Source organism: Amblyomma maculatum, chromosome 1, assembly GCF_055883805.1.
Source record: "Amblyomma maculatum isolate TAMU_Amacu chromosome 1, ASM5588380v1, whole genome shotgun sequence".
Lineage (NCBI taxonomy): Eukaryota > Metazoa > Arthropoda > Arachnida > Ixodida > Ixodidae > Amblyomma > Amblyomma maculatum.
In genome coordinates, this window is record NC_139344.1 from 272,413,212 (window position 1) to 272,438,402 (window position 25,191).

The window sequence follows — 25,191 nt, forward strand, 5'->3', positions numbered from 1 at the left end:
TCCGTCTCCCTTTTCGTTTTCGCATACGCACGAACCACACAAAAGCCTTATTTTCTGGCCCGAATTCTTGTTTGTTCTAGTGTGTTCTTTGTTCTGTGCCGTTCCAACAGCTCTCGTTCGCATCTCGTCCCACACGCAGCTTCTCGCTCTGCTGTAGTCCAGTACATCCTGGTGCGGAGAAAATGCCGGAACGCTGGTGAAGGATCCGGGGCACCGTATCTCGCTGTGCCTGACTGCGCAGATGCGTGGCGCCGTACGGGTTCATTTGTCGGGCCAGTATTTAAAAAAAAAAAAAAAAGCACGCACAGAGGGGCCCACTTCACTGCAAGCACAACCGCGAACTTTCCTATCCCAAGGACGAACAAGGGAACCTAAGCTGGAACTTGCTCCTCCGTGCTAGTGCAGGTTTTCTCCCCTAGCGGAGAAACACAAACATTTATACATGCAACGGAAAGGGAAAAATACAAGTATAGGCTTCCAAAGCACCGTCGAGCGGCGCTGCTGCTCCTGACAGGGAGCGCCATCTCTGACAGAAAAATAGAAACTGGGGATAAACGCGGCGGCACCACCTAGGCAACCCGTGCAAGTTTTCTCCTTTCGCTCGCTCGCTTCCGCGCACGTGCAGACGTCTCGGGCTGCTTTTGTCGCGCGGACAGAAAGCACGCACTGGACACCGCCGGCTCAGCTCGGTGCCTTCACGGCGTGCGCCGTGCGCTTTCTCTCGCACGAGCACGCGTCTTGACGCGCCCCCGCAGGCGCACCGCGACATGCCACCTGCATTCCGGTTTGATTGGGCAACCTGACGCGTATTTTCATGAAGGATACTTAATTATAGGTGTGAAACTTTTTATTCACGTCTGCACTGTAGAGAAGACAACAGACGGGGATGAGTAAATATTGACTGTGAATGCGTCCTATGTTAGCAAAAACGTAGGAAGTGTATCTCGAGGTAAGTCCGGTATGTAATTATATTGTCGTATATAATATGTTTAAAAACTGCTAAAGTATCATCAGTACTGTGAAGTAAAGTGGCCCGCTCGTTGACCATCGTTTTGGCCTGTAGCATGCGATCTGTATACGGATTTCTTTTTTTATTATTACGACGTTACCAAAGGAAATCTTGCAGTAGAAGAATAAGTATTTAGTCCGAAGAAGGTGTTTCTTCAAAGACAAGAACGCTAGCAATCTCATAAGCACATGCGTGCTCCGTGCGCTGCACGCGACATAACCTGCTCGCTGGCTCGGAAAGCAGGTGAAATCCAAGCTTCTACTACATTGTGTTTTATTTCAGTTCTTAATAAATGGTTGTGTTCATTTGGGATAATATTTGGTTTGCACTCACGAACCCTGTGACGCGAATGGGGTGCTCCGTGCGAGTAGTGTCAGTCGAGCCATAGCTAGGATCACCTTTGTACTGCACTTCCGACATATCTTCGTTAATAATAATAATAATAATAATAATAATAATAATAATAATAATAATAATAATAATAATAATAATAATAATAATTGGTTCCCTTATTGGCCAATTAGCGAAAATCTGTAAGACCGTCTCAGCAAGGCATGTTTTCCAACGCCATCCCCACCCCCGAAAAAAAAAAAGGCCTTGTTCCTAGATATTTTCTTGGTCTATCTAAAAATGAAAAGGCAGCTGTGGACACTAAGAGCACATTCACACATCAGTCTCGATCGCGGACGTCGCATCAGTTGATTTGGTTGCTTTCAGAGCACCCACAAAGCAGGGAGAGAGCACAGAAAAGCGCCGAAACTAGACACGCGGGGAGCGAAGAGCAGGATAATCTTCCATCCTCTTAACTTTTTATGCATGGTGTTAAACCACTGTACTTTTTTGATGCCTCTCCAAGCCATCTTTATCAACTGTCAACCTTTCTGAGTTTACAAAGAAAGGGGAAATTGGCTCTTTTCGTTTCCACAAAGAACGCGAGACTTCCAGTACGCTGTCATGTTGTTGGAAAACAGGTCTTGTGGACACGCTTCAAAAAAAAAACTGTGAAGTTGCACACGTGAGCCTCGTCTTTTGGTGCTTTGCCTACTATTGTGGCTTCCCATGACACAATGCTACTTAGTACATCCGTTTTGCATCAGCGGAAGCGTTTTTGTATCGCCAAATAACCGTCAGGCGCAACGCGATCGCCGCGTGTGCACAGGAAGCTAGCGGAGCGTCTGCTCCGGCGAAGCCCCATCGTTTCACATTTCGCCACCATGCCAGGAATGCGGCGCTGCCGTCGCGCGGCGAAACTTGAGCTTGGGTTCCCTATGACGTGGACGTCTGACGTAGTCTACGCCTGTTTCTAGCATCGGAGGAGGACGGCAAAATTTCGCTTGTGGAGGCTAGCCGACCAGGCAGCGTGAAAAACCTCGGAAATGGAACGGAATGAGAGGAGCACAGTGAAATAGTTTTACTGTGATGACAGTAACTCCGCTATTCATCAGTCCTAACAAAGAAAAATTCTGGCTGCGCGTTCCAGGGACGATGCCTCACAGTCACCGGGGGTAGAAAGTATCTTCGACCAGAGGGTGTTCAGTGGCCTTTTAAGGCGGAGCTTTTTTACTTCTTATTCTGATAGACCGTAGTCTAATCCACGCATCGTTTCTGGAGATAGGAAGACAACAGACGGCAGTTAAGACTACTTACGCAGGGGGAATGTTAAAGTGTGAGTTCTGATGCTAAGTTCATTGACCAAATGACATACACATAATCTCGGTTGTTTCCAATCCGTACGAGCGTGCGTTACGTGGCCTAGTTGGTAGTGTCTAGCTCCCAACCAAAGGGCCATTTGTTTTAGAACAACATTGCATATAGTCATGCAGAATGCGCTAATATTCAACAGTATACACACTTCAAAATTTTTATTGACCTCAAGTGTTGCATCGGTAAATGTAACGTATATAATGCGTCTCTCGGCTACACCGCTTGCTAATTCGTGTTGTAATTTAACGCACGAAGTGGTACTTAAAAGGGCCTGTTTTTCATATAACATGCTACTTGCCTGATTCACTCAGAAATAACCTAACATCCTCATCGTCTGGTGCGACCTACACCAAACATAGTTCTTGCGGAGCAACTACCCTAAAATAACTTACCAAAGTAAATTCGCAGGCACTTCCAGTTTTAGACCGATCCTTTACCCAAATGAAGCGAAATGGGTGGAAGCCGCTACTGCATATGCTTCTTGAATGGTCTCTTTGACGCAGCAAAGGATGGTGATTTTAGTTAATTCTGACGGATTCAAGCAAACCTCCCATCCTAATTTGTTATTATAGTAAAGGGACCAATCATTACTACGCCATGCGGTAAATTTCTGTACGAATGAGGAAGCTGCAAAGCTGAGAGAAGCATTCTACGTGTTACAGTTAGAGACGCAACACTTAATATTGTTAAAGAATTGGGCGGGTGTACATAACTGACACAAGGAAACCCATTTTTCGCCTCGGACGCGCGGCAACGCTCAAAAGTGTAATGTTAAGGTTCCAGTTTGATATGCGGTTGTACTTTAGCTGCAAAGGTGCACGTTCTTTTCAGTTTTTTTTTTTTTTTTTTTTTTTTTTTTTTACAGAGCCTACCTTAGTGAACACGATCCGCTGCACAGGGATAAACTAAATGCCATACAACGTTTTCTTACAATACTTCCAGCGATCGTATGCAGTCCCGGCCTTTGAAAGCTCAATAGGTTTCGTTCGGCGGCGCAATAAAGCAAACTAAGACCTTGTTCGTACAGCGGAAACAGATGTGTGCACGGGTATAACTGAAAAATATGTCTAAAGTGTAGTGCATGCTGACAAACGTCCGACATTTTGCTCTTTCTTCAAAATAAATTTTTAGCCGAGTTTCACTATTCCGAAAGCAGAAGGAATATACGTGGATGGTGATCTTGCTGTGCAACAATACGATGGCGCTGAAAAAAAAAAAAAAAAAAACGAGCAAATGTAATTAACGATGCCAAATCTATTGCACCAAGCCGTCAGCAACGGTATGTTTTGCCAAGCACGCCAAGCCATGCCCTTCTCCGACGTGTCATTCGTGACGTAAATCAAAAGAAGCCTATTCGCATTGCACAACAAGTCTAACCCCTTCCATTCCACGCGTAAAGTAATGTTCGACGTGAGCGCTGTGGGGTTTTCAAAATTCCTGCTTGAAGTCATGTGACTATGACGTCACTGGGTTTCTGGGCGCCACTTTTTCTGGTCGACGTTGGGTTTCTATAATGATGAGCATTATTAAGTTTCTGCATTAGTTAAAGTATCCTGTCACAGGTAACGTGTGTTGGGCGGCCGTATGCAGAGATCCTGTTCCGAGTGAAGCTGGGCTCGCGGCCGCCATTCCGGCCCGACGTGACGCCCGCCGATTGCCCGCGCGAGCTGCTGTCGCTCATGAAGCTCTGCTGGAACGAAAGCCCCGCGCTTCGCCCCTCATTCGCCATCCTCAAGCAGCTGATGCGCAAGTACACCAGGTGAGTGTCCCGCATCTTGCACCGCCTCTAAGGCAAGGACAACCATTGTGGCGCCTCCCATAGCCGTTGTTCCGGGCACATGCTGTCTTTGTACAGCGTATACACTTTAGTATGCTACAAACCAACACTGATTGATTGTAATATCTTAAAACGCGACAGCGGTATGTCTCGATGCAACTAGATGATATTAAGAGTATTTGGATCTCATGGTTATTAAAAGTACTTGCAAAATACGGATGTAAGACCAGTCGAGCAACAAAATAGATTGCCCGAACTGCGGGGAGGAACCTTTCTGACCCGCTTGGAGTCTATAGACGTCGTTGAAGTCAATTTTCTAAAGAAACAGCGGCGGAAAAATGCATAGCTTGACTTGCAGGACAACTTAGGCGACTGCATCTGCCTTGTCTGAATTTTGTGGCATTGTATATCAGCGTAGATTTCTTTGGCAGATTTTGTGCGATCAGCCTAACGCAAAGTTCTCGCCATACATTTGCGTTCTCGAGGACGAATCGGTGGTCAAGGGGACTTTTAATGCGACCCTTGGATCTTGACTCACACAGGCTGCAGGCAGAGCGTTATATCTAATCTCCGAGGATGACCTTTCACGTAATGTGGTACATTACGACTGTATGCTCAGGAATATGCGCGACTCAGCGAAGTGCTAGCGAAAGCAACTCGTGTTTGGCACAACCACGCTGAGTCGGTCTTAATTTCGTTTTTTTTTTTTTTTTTTCAATGGATTATTACCAAGCTCCGTATGTATTACGGAGACTTTAGCCATACAACCCGGTGTTGAGTGTCTCTGTAGAGCTTCGGTCCGCACAAATTTGAAGACTGTCTGGCTCTGCTCACTGCTGCTTCAGGAGATTGTACTCCTTGCACGGCGTATTCAGGGCCGCGTCAAGCTTCAAACCACTCACGATCGGTCATTTCTTTAAGCTGCGCAAATGTGATCCTCTTTCTACCATATATTATTGCCTGAGCGATGATCCAGGAGCAGAACACGGTTGTTAGCAGAAGGTATGCGTGCCTTGTCGCCGATCTCACATCTCAACCTACGTCATTCCGATTAAAGAGTCATTTTAATTTCAGCAGTTTTGCGCCTTTTTTGCTCTCGTTACTTTTTGCACGCTCAAAGGCCGGCGCCCCTCAGCCGGTGCCACCAACTCGGTCCCACCGACGGGTTGCCGACGGGCGCTGGCATTCCCTGGGCAGCGGAGCTTTTTTGCATGCCAAAGCGACATGGCGGACTAGCCGCAACAGCTCTCAAATTACATACGTAGGCGCGTGACACGGGTGGCGCGAGTTCGGAAAGTTAGCCGTAAAGGGCTCTCCAACTTTCGATAATGATTGCGCGTTCCCTGCGGCCATGTAGTACACGTGCAGTATTTACCTTAGATGTTCATGACAGCGATATAGTGAGTTGAGTTTGTATACGACGCTCGCAAAGTGTTTCAGGACAGCCTTAACTGGGATATCAAGGAGAAGGCCCTGAATTTGGGTGACTCAGCAACGCTTCAAAATAAGCTGCCAATACTTCCTTCCGAATAACAGTAACCAAGTTAGACACAAAACGTCAGGCAGTGAAAACTTGTTTTTATTTATTGTATGTTTGTAACCATCCCACCAAGAAAGCAAGTACGTTACTGCCCCCCCCCCCCCCCCCCCCCCCACTACCACCGTGGTGCAGTGGTTAGGGCGCTTGACTGGTGTGCCCGAAGATGTGGGATCGAATCTCGGCCTCGGCGACCGCTTTTAGAAGGAGGCGAAAAGCAAGACGCCGGTATGCTGAGCAATGTCAGTGCACATTTAAGAACCCCAGGCGGTCGAAATTTCCGGAGTTCTCCGATACGGTGTCTCTCATAGCCTGAGTCTCTTTGGGATGTTAAACCCCATAAGTCAACCAAAATTTATTACTGCAGTGTACATGGACACCAAGAGACTTGAAAAAATGGGGAGGAAAGCAGGTCAGCTCACTTTCTGTCTGGCTGTCTCTATGAGAGGATGAAAGCTAACTGCATTGCTCCCCTCGAGACGTGCAAAAGAAGTGTAATCTAGACACGGGCTTTACTGTCTGCTTCTTACTGGCGATTTTCGACAGAATGGGCCTGCGGCGACCCCGCCAACTAATCTATAAGGAGCGGCAGCGGTTTACTTAAGGTCCGCGCATTCAGACGCTGTTGAAATAATATTTCTATGAAAATAGTGGCAATTTTAATGTAATCGACGCCAAACTGCAGCCGGGCCGCAACCCCGCTGACGAAGAACTCGTTCGGCAGATCTGCTCTGTCTGCTGCTGGTGCAGCGTAACAAGCACTTTCAAATGTCGTCCCAGGAGTGTTGTGGCGAAAAGAAAAAAGGTTCGGCAACATTATTGCGGCGTGTCTTTATTGTGCTTCAACAAGATGGAAAAGCCCAGAAGTATACCATTGTTTTCCACATGCCGCCACTTGATGGTATCGGTTACTGACCGTAATGTACAGGCCTGAGAATACTTTCTCAAGGAGCTCGAACGGTTCTTTGCGGAGCGAACGAAGCGAAATTTTACAGCAAGTGCTGGGTTTCACGGTCAGCGTTAGCACCGTAGCGAAGCTGCATAGAAACAAAAACGAGAAACGAGCACGTTTCCCTAAATACAACAGTTGCGCGCTATGCATGATTTGTTCAGCAGCGCGCTGCTTGAATGAAGGGATCATCGCGCGTACATAATGCTGCGCTTCAGCGCGCTGAATTCAAATCCAAGCGCATGACAGTAATCTAAGCAGTAGAAAGCAGAAAAACTGCGAAACGTTTCAGCTTTCAGGCTCATGCAAACATTTCGTATAGCTTCGCTTACCTGTAACAATGCAGCATTAGACTCGAGATCTTAATGCAGGCGCCAATTGTGTGCATTCTCTCTTACGCGGCTGACGTTTGCAGACACAGGTGGTCATACAAAGGTTTCAGGGAGTCTGCCAAGGTGGAATGAATTTGTAATAAAGGAGTACCCGATTTCATAACATTACTCCTTTTTGGAGGATAAGGGTGTTATTACAAATTCAATTCACCCTGGGGGATCTTTGTACCAACAGCCTTCCACACTTCGAATTGATCAACTCGCTCTCGCCCTGCCATTTGATCGAGTATCCTTTCTGGTTAGCTCAGTTGGTAGAGCGACTGCCCCGGACAGGCGGTGGTCCCTGGTGCAAACGTGGGACCTGTACGAATTTTGTCTCAAACAACGAGGTTTCCTTGTAAATCTGTGCAACCTTCCATTGTAGCCATATGACTGAGCTTGGTTGCGTGAATCGGAGTAATTACTCATTTACCACAAATTAAACCACCTTCGGAGATCCCCTAATTATTTGCGCTAAGAAAACGGAGCACGATGCGTAATCAGCGTGTCCTCATTATATCCAGAGTGACTCGTTTATGTTATATATCAGTTTCCTCGTACAGTATCTGAATGTAATAGTACATAGAGACAGTTGCTTGCAACCTGTAATTTCGCATGAACTTGCAATTTTCTTCGTTCATGTCGTGCATACGTTATCTTCCTCTTAGTTAAAATATCGTACTGCTTCGCTATTCTGATCGATTCATCTACCGCACACAATTTATTAAATAAACGAAACAAGTAGAGCGAAGTCAATGCCAATTCATAGCAGCGTGCGGGAAACATTTCGGTGAGAATGCCTCACAAGGCTAGCATTACTCACATATATAGGCCAGAGCGCACAGCAGCACTTTCACGGACTCGTTGTATATGGCGTAGGGTGAGAATCTTGGCCTAGGACACCCGAAGCGGTAAACAGTTTTGCCGTGCACGATGTCGGAATTGGTCCGCTGGGACTTTGAGCTATTGAAGCGAGCGGCAGCACGTTTCTATGGGGCTTCGCTGTTCATTGGGCTTCCGCCTGTTTTTCTGATGTCTCAAGGTTCTAATAACACAATTACTCTTTCTTTTTTTTTTTCATTCACTCTCACTGTAATGCTGCCCTACTGTCATCCTCTCCTTCGTGCCGCGCCACTATGAAGAAGATAGCCTACAATTTTGCCTAAAATGCTTATTGATTCAGGCTGGTTCTAGACTAATCAAAAGAAGATAAAGAAAAGACAGTGGTGGGCACTCATTTTTTTTCGGCACGAAAACAGAACAGAGCTGGCCGTTTAGAGTTTAGGTGTTCAAGGTTTAAAAGAGTTCATTCGGAAATGAAAAGTGAAGACGAAAATGAACGCGTACCGTCTAGTACAGAGCAATAGGTTGCGCCTTGAATTCGGCGAATACAGGAGCTAGGAGCGGTAGGTAAACGGTTCCCCTTGCTATTCCTCGGCCGTCAAACAATATTGCCGCCTGGCGAAATTAAGTTTCTTTCGAAACAGTGCAAGCAAGAGCGAGAAGAGTAGGAAAAGAAATCTGTCAAAAGACAATACCGAGCAGTCGACGAAGTTTGTGGGTGCCTTTGGGAACCGAATTCCTCAATAGGCGCTCGGTCCACGTGCTGAAGTCTACAGTTCTAAAGTACACATACGCTGCATTTTTTTTTTCTCATCTTTCTGCCTTCTCAGTGTCATTTTTTCCCCTCTATGATTAGCTTATTCCACACTATTGTGTTCTCAAATCGGCCCAAAAAGATGTGCCCGAGGCACTGCCAACAGACCCAGCTTGCTCTCTTTTGCGTCCAACAGTTCGCAAAGTGTCTTTAAAGGATGCTTGTCGTCACAAAAAGAGAACACGAAAGAAAGGAGATGTGAAGGCAGACTTAGTAATGAGACTCACACGACGTTTTACGAAAATAATCCTTGTTAGTCGGCTTCTTCCTTAAGAGCCCCGATATGGTATGTATATATATATATATATATATATATATATATATATATATATATATATATATATATATATATATATATATATATATATATATATATATATATATATATATATATATATATATATACAGAAAGCCCATATGCGAACATAGCTTCTTAGAACTCAGAAGGGGATCTGGCCGCATAGGAAAAAAAATTAATGAGGATAAAAATGATGAAACGGGATGGAAGGGGAGGTAGGAAAGATCGGGCGCCATTGGAAAGGACGAAAAGCATTAAATGGTCCCCCGAAGAGTCTCAGACGACGAACGTAAGCCCGCAGAAAACGAGGGGGGGGGGGGGGGGGGGGGGAAGAATGGTGGTGAGGAGAACATCTGAGGCTAATGTGCAAACAAATTCTGGCTGGCAAAGACGAATAGGGTTTTGGTGAAAAACTCACACATCTTATTTTGCAAATCGCAACCCTGCCTCCACTAGCGCAAATGATACAAAATGCAAAGCGTCCTCCACGAGCACAAGATGAAGCAGTAGTATGCTGCACGTTAGGCATTTTACGTACAAGCCAGAGTACAAAAATTAGCTCATAAGCAAGATGTAAAATTTGTTTGAACTCGGCGGGGCCTTCGGAGTCAGAATCAAGATCAAAATCAAGATTATTTTTTCAGTAAATGCAATACAGCATAGAATAAACTATACACACGAAGGAGGTCCCATAGTCCGGGGCTGCACTGTAACCTCCTATTGCAGCGGGAACAAAACACGATGATCATCTATATGCCATCCTTATCGATCGCGGTATGGTTGATGAAAAAGGGTATGCAGAAAGATACAAAAAATTGCCCAGATTTAACAAAGCATGTAGGAATTATACAGTCTGAAATTATAAGGAACAGGAAAAGAACAATGCTGTGTAGGAATACATACATACTTCAACCATATGCGGTTCCCATTAGGTTCAGTATCCTTAATAATTTATATTCATTTTTTCAAATTCAGCTTAGTAATTTTTGCGAAGTATTAGCTCTTTTGAGGCAATTTAATTCTATACAGTGGTTTTGTATTTTTTTGCTTACTCCGGTAAAGAGTTCCAAAAAGAAAGGAGATGAAAATTTTAAGGATGATTGCGATACTCCCTAATGCGAAATTTGAGCGCTGCAATTTAAGCGTTTTAGGGATATATTGAGGCAAAGTATTTGAGAGATGTTTGTATGCATGACTGTGTCGTTACAAAGGACCATTATTTCTCTCACGAGCCAAAGAGTATTTCTCAGAAGAAGAAGACAAAGAAGAGGCACGAGCGAGCGGCGCACAGCTCGTGCCTCTTCTTTGTCTTCTTCTGGGAAACTTCATTTGGCTCGTGACTCTCTTCAGCGCCGTTACACCGGCAACGACGACGCGATTCAACCGCCGAACGGACGCATAACAACTGCCCTCTAAAATAAGCGGTTTGCTTACAGTGCGTATTTTAGGTAGAATCCGATTATTGTTGATATCAAATCTTCTACTGTTCGTCTTTGTAAGCTTTGACCGACGAATGGAAGGAAATGAGATATGTGTATACTGATTACATTTTGCATATGAAGACACAAAATTTTACGACCAGGGTACGAACTGCTTGCAGTTGATATCACAATTCCACAGTGTGCTCCCCTCACTATTGCAAATGTCTGCTTCCCAGCAGGCGTCCGTTCAACAGGTTGTTTAAGTCATTTATCGAGTTCAAACAATGAAGTGATTATTGCTGGTGATTTTAGTTCTCATCATGTTATTGGGGGTTACCGTTCAAATGTATCTGCGCAGCGTCTTTGGAACTGGAAGTCTGTGAATGATGTGCATTGCTGTAATAGTCCAGGCTTAAACTACATGCACGCAGCTTCTAGGTTAGTCATTGATTTAACGTTAGCAGCAAATGGATTGAGGGTCTCATCATGGGCTACAGTGGATTGTGGTACATCTAACGACCATTTCCCAGCTATGTTTATTATAGTGTCCGTTCCCCTCAGGGTAATTACTTTTCAACAGAAATTCATTAACCATGAGCTCTTCAGAAAAGTAGTGAATTCCTCTTTCTCCTCCATAGCAACATCTGAAAATTCTGACCGTGCTCAACAAACATTCTCTTCTTCGTTAGATGCAACTGAGCGTTCATTGTTCACGGTGAAATCGCTGGTCAGTAACGAAATGTCGTGCCGATGGTGGAACGAAGAATGTAAAAAAGCATACCGTCGTAGAAAAGCTGCTTCGAAGAGCCTTTCCTATAACCAGTGTCGTCAAAATTGGATAAATTACAATTTTTCGCGGCTTGATTTAAATGAGAGAGAGAGAGAGGAACTATTGGTAAAGGTAAGGAAGACTATAATGCTAATATGAACACTTATCTCTCTAATCCAAGTAATCGGAAGGCATTGTATATTTTCATGCAGCGCAATCAAAGTAATTCTGCATCTCATGTAGCATGTTACCACCCCATTAAGCAAAATATAAACTTGAACAGATCGCGACAGCTCATACTCTTCGCTTTCGAGTGCAAGCTGGGTCCATTACTTCGACCTATGCCATGTACTGATTTCATTGCAGTTGAGCCATCGGAGTTCAATTTTATAGCGGCTGGTCTGAAATCTGCAGCTCCTGCATGGGTGCGACAGTATATCACACTCGGTATACTGAAAATTTTAGAGCAAGACAACAACTCGAAAGTGTTGAATATTATAATTCTTTCCTGAGAGACTGCCTGGCTTCCCGAAGACTAGAAAGTCGCTAAAATTACAATATTTCTCAAAGATCTCACAAAAGGTTTTGAATTTTATAATATTCGGCCGATTTCTCTAACGTCAAACTTAGTGAAACTTATTGAACGCATAGTTCACTCGCGCTTTACAGACCATATTATGACTCTGAGGGCCTTTAGTGATGCACAGATTGGGTTTCATCAAGGGTGCTCCAAGCGCACAGCTCATATAGACTTGGAGAGCAGAATTAGGATTGCAACGAAGAAAGAGGTCTCGGCATTGGTCACTCTGGATATCGCCAAAGCAAATGACAATGTAGAACAATCTATACTATTGAATAAGGTAGACGAAATCAGGCCATCTTTTTGCATCTTTGCATGATTAAAAGAATTCCAAAGAAAAAAAATTCTGTTACTTCTAAAAAATAACCATCAAACTAGAGGTGTACCTCAGGGGTCGGTGCTGTCGATATAACTTTTTAATATATCAATGCGGGATGCTCCTGTACATCCTGATAAAAAAGTGTACATGTATGCGGGTAACATTGCCTTTTTCACTTCTGCGAAATATGTTCATTCCTTATACCAGGTATTGTAAGCCTACCTGAATGTCATTGAAGTTTGGCTGAGCAATGTAAAATTAATTCTTAACGTGAACAAATCCTCAGTACTCGTTTTCCCACCTTCATACCCTCCTTATATATCCCTTGTGCATTGTGGTCCACAGATCCCACAGGTTGAATCCTTGAAATATCTGGGTGTAATATATCACTCCCAAATAGATTGGCGACCTCATATTAAAATGAGTTACCTGAAAGGTGAACGAGCCCTTGGCCGCCTGATTTGAGTTAGCCATAAGAAATTCGGTATGCGCAGAGATACTCTTTCGTTTCTCCATAAACTTTATGTGAGACCAATTCTGGAGTTCGGTTGTGTTCTTTTCTCTGGCAGTCCTAGATACAAACTACGACCTTTGTTGCTTTTGGAGAGGCGCGCTTTACGGCTATGTCTGGGTTTACCAAAATCAGCCCGTGTACGAGACTTGAACTCTCGTTTTGAGTTTCTCGCTGTACAAACCTCTTTATGAGCACTTTAGATTGTTCCTTGAGTGGCTTCTCCCATTTTGATGACATACCACGCTCTGTTTCTTGATAACCATTGGCCGCAGTATAAGCAACCACAATTTGTATTTACCCAGTCCTTGCTGCCCGAAATTGATGTTCCGCTTAGGTCATTATTGGGTTTGGAACACAAGCACTACTATGTTTTTATCAGAGTTATGTATCGTGGTGGTATCAGCACTTAATATAAAGTGGAGTGAAGTGAGGCGTTTTCGTAAACTGCTAATATACATTAGAAACAAACCGAGCCGAGAGTGGATCCTTACGATACGCCTAGTTAGAAATTTTGGCATAAGAATGAACGCCATAAATACAAACAATCTGAGGTCTATTGGTTAAATCACCTTTAATTAGCAACAAAGGTGGATCAGTTATACCTATTTCCTCTAGCTTAAAGACATAATATAATTATGTCAAACGCTTTCGACATGCATCCTAAGACTGTGACAGATAAACAGCGCGCTGACATACCTTGGACATCTAGAGGGTTGCGTACGTTTATCAGAAGAAAGGCCAAGTTAAACCGGGTGTTTTAGAGAATACTTTCGAAAATTCCTGAAATAGTGATTTTGAAATATAAGGAAAATATTTGCAGGAACAAACTTTCAGGCGCGGAGGACACAATTTTCTGCAAAAATGTTTTGATTCTACAACTAATAAACTAAAACTCAAAATTAACTTTTTAATTGTCGCAGTTGGAAGGTTACATCCAATGCCAGGTACGAAGCCGTGAGCAAGACGGTGCCATATCAGTTTTCGAAAAACACATTTTCTAATGTTCTGCAGCACGAAGAAATCCGACGCTTTTTCGGTACGAAACCGAAACTGGGCGCAAGAGACGAGCAGGAAGCTCGGCATAGGCGTGACATCTGGTGATGTGTGTAGAGGCTACAGCGCCAAATTCGAACTGCCTGTTCTGTTACAACGTGTCACTTTATTTTCTTCCATCGACGCCAAAAATAACGACCATGCAATTGGCAGCACTGGCCTTGCCCTTGCTATAAGCTGTATGGCAGAAGAATGTAGAAGCCTGGTGCAATACCGCTTGCAGTTTTGATTGAGCGCAGTAGCCACAACACATGTCATGAGCGGATGTCTGTCCTGTACCAATCTTCCTGAGCGTCTCTTGCGCTCAGTTACGGTTTCGTACAAAAAGAAAAAAAAAAAAAACAGAGAGAGAAATGTGTAGGATTTCCTTGGCAGCAGGGGTACAGAAAATGGGTTTTATTTTTCTTTGTTTAAAAAACTGGTATGACATTATCTTTTTCACTGATCCAAACTCCACATTGGGACTAAAGCCACCCAACTGCGATCATTATCTGGATGATTAGAAGAGCTTTGCAGCATATTGTGCCCACTGAGGTTGAGAGTTTGTTTCTGCAAGACATTTTTTTTTTTTTCTGTAACTCACGATGTTCAGGAATTATTAAAAAATGTCCGCTGAAACACCTGCTATAAGAAACGTAGTAAAATAAAGAGCTAGTCCTTACTTACTAAGCTAAAGGTATTTGCGGGTTTACTTAAGAAGCAACTGAAAAGAGTTAAACACTCATGTTTGTCGTCTTTAGCCGAGAAGATAAGGGTTGACCAAAAGATGCATAGAAGCATTATTATAAAAATGCCAAGAAAGGTAACATTGGAATTATATACCTGGTGCAAAATGACAGAATAGTAAGTGACGATCTAACTAAAGCGAAAAGTTACAATGCGTATTTTAAATCGGTATTTGGCAGTGATCGATCACACTACAGTTCAGTCTTTTGTGGCAAACAGAACAAAAAAAAAAAATGAGATACTGATTGGTAATGTCAATGTTCAGTAGAACAGCATCTTTTGTGATATTTCTGTTCCTTTTCGTAGCTGTATAATGTGGGAAAATGTTTAATTCATCTTCAGATATCTATACTAATTTTCGAAATCATTTGCAATCATTTTATTAATCGCATTCGCTATTCGTCATTCGCATACCTCTAATAAACTGTTTTTTTTTTCTTTCTGCCTGAGGCTCTCAGTTTTTTATCTGTTATTATTTTATGCAACAGGTTGCAAAAAAAAAAGCATTCAATTCGCACTCAATTTTTAATATTCTAATTCGCTTCGCACCACAAAATTTGCTATTGAGACGGTTCTACAAAATACAAGCAAAAAAAGAAAAATTATGAGGGCCGCTTGAGCTCCGTCTTTAAGGGTAAAACGGGATAGCGTATAAAGCCCGGCTTTAACCAAGCCATACAGACGTGCCTGCGTGGCATAGGGGTAATGCGAATGCAAGGGTCCTGGCAGGCTGGTTCTGATATCACCCTCCGATGTGAAAGGTGAGGCCTGAATGGGAGCTCCTGCTAAACGTCACGTCAGACAACCCTACATCCAGTTAGTGCTCGGAGATGTCAGCTGCCAGCGCCTGCCAGCTCGTGATTTTTCGTTCACAACGCCAATGCCGGCAGACGGCGGCCGACGCCTGATTTTCGGTGAACGGGGCCTTTAACACTATTGCGTTAAAATCAGTCACATCATAAACACACGTAATAGTACAGTGATTCATGATACTGCGATTGGTACACTTCCAAAGCGTCGTCAAATTAACCCGCATAAAAATTTTCTTCCTGGAGCACATTCCAGTCCTCCTCGGCGCGAAGGGAAAACTAGAATTTGGAGCACTGGTTCTTGCAAGAATATACTGCACAGATTGTTGGGGATGATAAGTGATTTTAATAGTTTAACACAAGAAGGTATTTGTATGTTTACCTTCGCGGTCGAAATGTTCCGGAAGTATGTAAATATATGGTGCAATTTCTGCGCACTGCTAATGCTGGGAAACCCTTTAAAATCATGAGCTGAGTTGACAAGCCTAATCGTCTGTAGTTGCTGAAGATAAACCTCAGCACTTTTCTCTACATAACTTGATATTGCCTTACGATGCGCAGGCAAATGGGCAGCAGCAACCTGCTGGACAACCTCTTGCAACGCATGGAGCAGTACGCCAACAACTTGGAGCAGCTGGTCGAGGAGAAGACGGCCGCGCTGGTCGAGGAGAAGCGCAAGAGCGACGAGCTGCTCTACGAAGTGCTTCCGCGCTCTGTGGCCGAGCAGCTCAAGCGCGGCGAGTACGTGCAGCCGGAAGCGTTCGAGTGCGCCACCATCTGCTTCAGCGACATCGTCGGCTTCACGGCCATCTGCGCGCACAGCACGCCCATCGAGGTGGTGGACCTGCTGAACGACCTGTACTCGTGCTTCGACGCCATCATCATCAACTACGACGTCTTCAAGGTGGAGACCATCGGCGACGCGTACATGGTCGTCTCCGGCCTGCCCGTGCGCAACGGCAAGGAGCACGCGCGTGAGATCGGCCGCATGACGCTGTCGCTGCTGACGGCCATCTCGGGCTTCCGCATCCGCCACCAGCCCAACAGCAAGCTGCGTCTCCGCATCGGCGTCCACTCGGGCCCCTGCGCCGCCGGCGTGGTGGGCCTCAAGCGGCCCCGCTACTGCCTCTTCGGAGACTCGGTGAACACCGCGTCGCGCATGGAGAGCTGCGGCGAGGCCATGAAGATCCACATCACGCGCGAGACCAAACGCCTGCTCGACACGTTCGGCACCTTCCGCCACCGGCTTCGCGGCGACATCTACGTCAAGGTCAGGGCTCCTGCTTTCACTTATTATGAGTAAATGAACAGAGCGGCACTGCTGCCGGACAAGGCGGAGAGCAGCAGGTTCATAGGGTATCTTACTTCTCAAGTTACTTACAGGTGCACCAAAAGTAAAACGCAGCACGCGAGCGGTGGCCGAAACCTCTATGCCAATGTGCCCTATTAGCAGATGAGCAGCAGTGAAATAGAGTGCTTCTGCAAATCCGGCTGACACAGTTGGATGTTGCGATGCTTGCATTATGGGAGGTTTGGGAGGAACCGCGCTGCTATGGCGATTTGGCGACTCTGCTCAGCGGCGAAAACGACCCCTTTCAATCTGCGTGACCGCCATGGTTCGCGCTGAGCTCGGCGGCCATAATTTATAAACGCTCGTAGATCAAGTGGATAAATGCAGTCGAAATTTCCCCACGGTGGTCACGGCGATGTGGTGGCATTCGTGACGAAGCAAAAAATGGCAAGGCGCCGAGGAGCGAAACTTTTCGCGGCGAGCCGACAATGCGAGCATTGTAACAGAGAATGTGTCAGCCGAATGTGCAGACGCACTCTCGTTCATTGCTGCGCATCTGCTATTAGAGCACACTCGAATGCATTTTATACCAGTTCGGCCACATCTCGCGTACTCTGCTTTACTTTTGATGCGCCTGTAAGGTCAGCGTGCAAAAGCGGAAGAAAATTCGACTGTATGTGCGCTTGTGCGTGTGAACATATCGGGCAAGAGAGCAGTCAAATTCATCCCTCTTTCATTTCTTCCGTTTATGTGGTCATGTTCTCTTCTTACCATGATACAGCCATTACCCATTGTATAGAGAACCTGAATCTATTTCGTGGTTAACACACCCACCTTTTCTGTCTAAGAGGAGCATAATGGACGGACTTTGTCTGGATCTGTTTTATTGTTGATCGTGCCGACTGCCGTTAGTCCGTTAGGCAGCCGTATGTTCCCAGCCCTGAGAGATCACTAATGCAACGTCGCACTCTTCCCTTCTTCTGCAGGGTAAAGGCATGATGCGCACCTACTTTCTGGAAGCGGAGGACCCGCCCTTCTCGCCGGACATCGGCCTGCAGGGCACATTCTTCACAAACGAGCACCTGATGCGTCAGCTTTGAATACGACCAACCTTTACCCAGGACCGCTACAACGCCAGCGTTTTTTTTTTCTTTATTCATTTCTCACTGGTGCATTCGCTATACCTGATGCTGCCAGTTAGCGCTGAGTGGTTTAACGCCTGAGCTCCGAATATCGGGGTCGAGATTCTGTAAGCGCGCCTCTTGGAATTATCAAAGTCCAGGCTACAGCAACATAAAAACGTTGTCATTGCTAGAACGATAGCCAACGTTTCGCATCACAAAGTACATACGGGAGAAGCAGCATGAAGCTCTAGGAAGCACACATTTGCTCCTCCCCACCGTTAGACGATGTAAACGTTTGGCACAAGTTGCAAAACTGCGCAATGCTTGTCATTCGGCCGAGCTGCAGCCAAAGGTTACCAAACGTAACACGTTTGAAACAAGGCTGTTAGGATATGGACGTGTGCATAGGCTATATGATTAGAAACGGCACTCCAACTTCGAAGTAATTATGTAAGCTCGAACGCTCGAGTTTACTGGCTTCGGTTGCGGCTGAAGATAGTCCCCAACGAAGGGTGAAATCATAGGCAAGTATACGTCTAACAATGAATTAAATCACGTTTGCCGTGCCAGTCAGTAGCGCTGGATATACAATCATCTGTCAGCCCTCCATTCCGCGCCTTTAAACTCCTGAAAGCGTTGCCGTCATCCAGTTGGCTGGAGAGATAGTCCGCAAGAAAACCACTTCCCGAGATGAAAATATTGTGCAATCGTTTGCGCGGCGCTCCTGACAGATCCTTAACCGAGGGAGAAGTCGCTCCAGACGTCGTCAGACGATCAGCGTGTAGATGTTGTCCGCGTGTTTGTATTTGACGAAGCGTATGTCGTTGCAGGCCTTAACACGTCTGTTACAAAATTTTCTTAAACCTTTTCGTGAGGATATAATGGCGATCACCGTTAAAGCGAACACGAATACTTGTGTCTTTTATGTGCACTAAGTGATTAAGATGCTCCTGCGTTGTCTGTTCTAGCACCGTGCCATCTATTAAGCGTTCCTTCTTAATACTGCTGGAGGTGGTCTTGAATATCGCGATTTAGTGTCGCGATATCATAGAAAAAGGCTGTCTGGCACCACTGTAACTACTGCGATCGCCACTCTACAACTCGTAATCATAGGAAGCTCGAAGAAGTTCAGATCCGTAAAAACCCTATCGAGCATTCACTTTTTTTTATATCAGAGAAGAAAAGTAAGAGGAGGGGGGGGGGGGGGGGGGTGCGTTTTTATGTCAGCTCGCAAAAAACTACCAGGTTAACCCGGTGCCTGAACTTTGCGGAACACAGGCAAGATGCACCTTCTTGCGAATTCTTGTAGTATTCGGGACATAGCCGAGAAAAAAAAAAAAAAAAAAAAAAAAAAAAAAAAAAAAAAAAAAAAAAAACACTTCTATTTCGTTCGTCTTTCTCTCTACTAGCATATTGTCCCAGCTTTTGACCCCGGGTGCATCCCTTACTACAGACTGATGATTAACACTGGTAGAGATATCACAAGAACAGCACGCAGGCACGGAGGAAAGATAGCCCAAATTGTGTGCGTGCTTCTTTTCGGTCGACTGCTGTACACGTTCAAGGCCAGTGCGGCTAATGGAGGCTACCGAAGAATCATGTCAAGGGCCATTCTCATCGTCAGTGGCCATGCTGTCAAGCACTGACGAGTCACACAGCACTTTTGCGTAAGGGAAGTTTGCCCATCTTTTCGCCAGGAGTTGCTTCCGAATTGCTTTGCACTAAAAGGCCTCATTTGGCGAATAATTTCTGATTCTGACACCCAGAAGCTTACAGTGTCACACAGCCATAAACACAGTCGTCGTTCACTTGCACTGCACCTACACAATATCGTACGTTCGTGTGCTAACAATGTTCCGTGTATCCGTAGCTTTGTACGCAGGTGTGTTGTTGCCCTGAGGTGTGTTGCATGTTTCTTGTCAAAAACCGTCAAAGCTTGGCAGAGTGGATTTTGTAGCAGTGTTTTCATGCTTCTACTTGCGCCATCGTTTCTCTTCGTTTATTTTTTTGCGTTGTGTTAATCAGCTTCTGTGCGGGAAAGCATTGTTGTTTGCTGTCTTGTGCGTCATCCAGTGCAGTTTTGCTAGTCTGCATGCAAGGTCGATAACCCGCATCTAGAACTTTGAAGCGGCTTGTATTCGATTACTTCCGCCCCAATCATCGCAATTATTGCAGTACAATGAGGCAAAGGCCACATAAATTTAATATGATTGTCTTACTTTTACTCTTCGCAGGTATCGAAAAACAAATATTGCCCCAATATTATCCACCGGTACCACCCACTGAATATGAAAGACCAGCTGGAAGGCAACAAAGTAAGATCTATTAATGCTAACAACTCCAATTTGTGTAATCGTGCTCCGCCACGAGGGGAAAAATGAGACACCCTTCCAAAATTAAGATATGAAGCAGTTCTGCACAGTCTGTACACGAAGTTCGTTCCATGTATACGACTGCAAACTAAATCCAGACAGACCCTTAATTTCCTGTCAACGTCGCGACCTTTTCCTGCCTTAGTATCACTGCTCTTTCCCTTTCGCCGACTTCCTGTCAAATGGCCATGAGATTTGGTTCTATTTACACTATGTGAACTCGAGCTAGCGGACGTGACTGCAAGTCACACCGTACAGCGTTTGTTCCCCTCATCGTAGCCCCCTTTCCACTCTCCGCAGCACTCTCCGTAGCCTTCTTTTATCGCTAGAAATAGCGCGGGGCTTAGATTCCAGGGAAAATCTTGGCATTTTCTTCCCCCCGTATGATCTCACTTTCTTAACCGTCCCGTGGTGAACGTCTTTAGGAACACCATAATGCCCCGCCGTGGTCGCTCAGTGACTAGGGCAGCCGACTACTGAGCCGGGAGACCTGGGTTCGATCCTGTTCGTGTTTTGAGGAGGCGAAACGCGAGGAGCCCTTGTATTGTGCAATGTCAGTGCATGTTAGGGAGCCCCAGGTTATCCAAATTATTCAGGAGCCTTCTTATACGGCGTCCCTCATAGCTTCTTTGGGGCGTTAATAAATACCATAAGCCAAACAAAAACATCTGATGGGATCAGCGCTACTTGGTAATATCCAGATATTTCCTGATTCCTTCGAGCCTCCTGTGCAGGCAATGAAACAATCGTAAGGCCCTGCAGAACACGTCATGTTTTGCCCCGCGTGCAACTTCCCGCGATAAGAATTATCTTAAAATAAACTTGCAGAGGATACATTCATGAACGTTCCGTCAGATAAAAGCAATAGCCATTTGTAATAACTAAATACCTACACCATTCCAGGTTGTTGGGTCGCTTCACCTGGGCACGCTGAAAAACTAGCCGTGACTAAGTTCGCGGCTTTTCGACTGCTTTCTTGATCACGATAGGCTCACTTAACGATTTTGGCTTTCTGCTTAAATGGGGCAATGTCTTGTAGTTGAGTTGTATTGAACCTGTTGCGGTTTATGACAGCTAAATATTCAGCTAATGTGCTGGTACATTTAAAAGTATGAAACGCAAAGTAACAAAATATCAAGTTCTGTCTTATTCTCCCTTGCTAAAACAAACTATTTCAATAATATCACTGAGGAATCCTTTTCCAAGGCTCCAGAATAAACCACTGCTCACTTCGCAGTCAGCTTTTGCGATGAGATTTGTGGCCAAGGAACTCTGTTCTCTGTGAGGGTTATCGACACTGTACTGCAACGAAGCGCAGAGGTCGGGCGTGTGACCTCCACCCTTGGTGCTTGTGCATGCACATTTCTTCAACACTTGGAATGAATAAAACGCACCGATCGTGTTCACTTGCCCTCTTCTGAACATGGAAGGAGAAATTTTGTATGAATGGATGCCATGGCATCCATTCAAACGTCGGCAAGCTCAAGCGACGTAGACGTCACGGCGCTGAACGAGGCCCGGACCCCTGCTGGCCATGTTATGGGCGCCGCTTCGGGTAAATAATCAATAGAGTCACGGCAGACACCGATCCGCCGTCGTAAATGGGAGCCTGCGGGCCTCGGTCGTCGCTGCAGGTCGTCAAGCAGAATGATAGAAGGCCGTTCACAGCTCATGCTGCTCGACATATGAATCCTGCAGCGGCGCGGCCACGAAACAGCACCCGTCGCCCCTCCTCTGCAGTCTCATTAGCGCAGTTCCTTTTTCTGAAGGAATCTCGAAGCCTGCAGTAACGTGTGGGCGCAACCTCATCATCCAGGTGAACCGGCCCGAGAGGCAGAAGAGCAAGGGAATGACGCTAAACTTGAGGGAACTTTGCGCGTCAACTACCTAAGAGTCAGGGGCCACTGTGAGCACTTAACGGTGCAAGATTTCACTGTACATTTTTCTGCTACGTAAAGGAGACCCCAAGTAACATGAACAGGACAGAAAAAAAAAAATAACACCGACTGCTGAAATGAAACTTGTGCATTGCTCGCATACTGGTTGCTAAGCGCAAGCACCAGTAAAACTTGTTTCATAACGTAGCCACTTAGCAGAAATTACATTTTAATCGGTAAGTACTCATTCAATCAGAATACATCCCTTGTAAAAAGTATGCGGGCCACTTAGTTTCCTTTTGGCAGTACCGTTTTATGACAGCTGCGCTACCTGGATCGACACGGGCACATTGTGGAGAAGAGTATCGTGGTGCTATATATGCCGGATTCACCGAGTTTGGAACTCCCCGAGCTCTGGCGACGCTTTTATATGATGAACAAATGCTATCAAGAGAATTCTATAGTGCACTTTGGACCACTAAAGTGCGATAAGGCGAAAGCCATTATAGCGCGGTGGATCTACAGCACCATTACAGCACCTCTATCGCCCTCTCTTCGTTCACTCCCCCCTTCCTCCCTTCCTTTACGGCGTGGTACATGTGTCCGTGGAGAATTATGAGAGATACTGCGCCTTTTCTATCCTGTAAATCAATTTGAAACGTCACTGATGCCTTCGGTACTAACGCCTCCTAGACATCTGGGTCTGCTTCTGTTTGCTGTTTGGTGAGGCGTTCGAGGAAGTGCCACATGAAAGGCGAACACAACCGGCATTCCATTGAACGCATCAAAGTTCACCGACGTTCTGTAATTCGTTTTCAGGAAATTAAAGGCGCAGTATCTGCCACTCGCGGAATCCCGCTATCCTCACGGTAGACAAGGGGAATTACGATGAACGTTTCACGATCCGGGGCGTGGCGCAGTGGTAAAGCGCTCGGATGGGGATCCAAGGGAGGGAGGTTTGATTCCTGGTGGAGAGAAGGTTTTTAATGCGAAAGCATTACTTCGTATATTGAGAAGTGGTAGAGGTTAATGATTGGTGTCAATGTTGTGTCCGACAAAATAATTAGGTCAATTAGTTAATTAGGTAATTAATCAGAGGCAAAAAATGTAAATGTAAAGGCGAAAATGGTCTCAATAGCCAATGGCTTGTCGTCACACTTGAAAGTATCAAATGCAAAAATAGTTAATTAAATCAGGTAATTAAGGTGACGTGATGTGACATCAAGCAACCTGAAGTCGAGCCAAAAAAGGGCACAGGCAGGTATTAGCGCGCAATTTGAAAGTGCCAGAGACTAAAGCAATTAATTAAGGCAGTCAATTAGGGTGATGTCAAGGATGTGACGTCACGCAACCGGAAGTAGAGCCGAAAAAGGGCGTAGGAAGGAACTGGCGTGCAATTTGAAGTACCAAAGACTAAAATGGGTAAACAAGAAGTGAATTAATGTGACGTAGAGGATGTGACGTCATGCAACCGGAAATAGAGTCGAAAAAGGGCATAGGAAGCGATGGTCCAAGCTGCCCCCGGCATGAAACTCCCGAGTTCAACTCGGGAGCATTCAAAATTCACGAGTTTCGCCCGAGTTCGCCTGTCAGTCGAAACCAAAACCGACGCCCCGGACGTGGCATGTAAACATTACGAGAGTACAAGATATATGGTCGGGACACGCCCAACGTGCTTGCCAACTTCAGCAAAGCCATCTTCCTAGACGCCAATTACCTTGACCACGAAAACTTAACAGGCGCTAAGGATATCATAGCAAATGCATCTGATCATCGTTGCCGAAGATACGCGACGCGTCAGCTGCAAAAGAATGGAGAGTTTGATGCAATTCATTTTGGAAACAGCGCTCGTGTGTCCACTAGTCGTAATTCTCGTCTGTCTGCGCTGATATACAGTCCAGCCCACTTATAACAGCCGCAGATATAACGAACGCTCGCTTAGTAAGAACGACGGCGGTGCTACCGTCAAAATATATATTGGGGCAATGCCACAGTGTCTCACGTAGAACGAACTGTTGTGGCCTCAACACTCGGTTAGAGCGAACGCGAATCTGCCGGGCCCCCGTAGTTGACCGAGCCGGCGGTGTTTGGCGCGGTTTCGCTCGACTGCGAACCCGCGGCAGGCGAATTTCGCGCACTTTGTGTTCCACTGACACGACGCGAACACAGAGTGCACAAAGCGTCCCCCGGCGCTCCTTTGCGGGTAAAATAAAGTAAAAAAGAAAAAGCGCGCACGCGCGGTGACGAAAGAGAAAGTGGCGCCGCCCGCGTCGCTGTGATGCATCCACGTGATCTGCATCGGCCAATCCGGAAAGTCAGGCGCCTGCTCTACCGGCTCAAACCGGTTCTCCATTTGTTGCTCCGTTGCCACCCCACGCTGAGGGCATTGCACCGTCGATTCTTTCTGTGCGATGGCATTGCGTTGACATCGTTGCCGCATCCGTGCCTTTCCCAGATCGGGGAGTTGAAGGCTGCCTCAACGCGCGAGCCCAAGGGCTTGACTTGCGCCTGGTGCGATGGAGGACTGTACGCCGACCTCTTCAGGTGCTAAAAGGAAAGCTGTCGACATCGCAACGGAGATGGCTATTGTTAATGAACTTGCTCAAGGTGCAAAAAACTGCGAACTGGTGAAGAAGTACGGACTGTCGAAATCGACCATTTCAACCATTGCTAAGGGGAAGGAAAAGATTCTTGGTGCTACCGTGTGTCAATATGGACGGCAGTGACCGGCGGCTGCCTTTTGTTATTGGCAAGTCACGTAAGCCGCGATGCTTTGGAAGCTACGTGCCCGTACGCTACAGGAACAATACAAAAGCCTGGATGAGTCGTGACTTATTTGCAGAGTGGCTTGTCGAGTTCGACCGCGACATGGCACGAAAAACCAGGAAGGTCCTGCTCGTGCTGGATAACTGTGCGGTGCACAGTTATCCTTCCTTGAGTGCGGTGGCAGTGCTCTTCTTGCTTCCCAATGCAACCTGCAAAATTCAGTCGCTGGATATGGGCATCATTCATGCGTTCAAGGTGTGCTACCGGC

At 45.8% G+C, this 25,191-nt stretch overlaps 1 protein-coding gene across 1 annotated transcript in view; it reads left to right on the forward strand.

Annotated features, from left to right (window-relative positions):
- LOC146206532 (atrial natriuretic peptide receptor 1-like) overlaps positions 1-17,885 on the forward strand; it is a 76,889-nt gene extending 59,004 nt beyond the window's left edge. The window contains exons 16-18 of the mRNA XM_084587040.1: positions 4,304-4,472; positions 16,055-16,763; positions 17,771-17,885. Of these exons, the coding sequence (XP_084443166.1) occupies positions 4,304-4,472; positions 16,055-16,763; positions 17,771-17,884 (992 nt within the window). The 3' untranslated portion in view covers position 17,885. The remainder of the gene's footprint in view (positions 1-4,303; positions 4,473-16,054; positions 16,764-17,770) is intronic.
- The last annotated feature ends 7,306 nt before the right edge of the window (positions 17,886-25,191 follow it).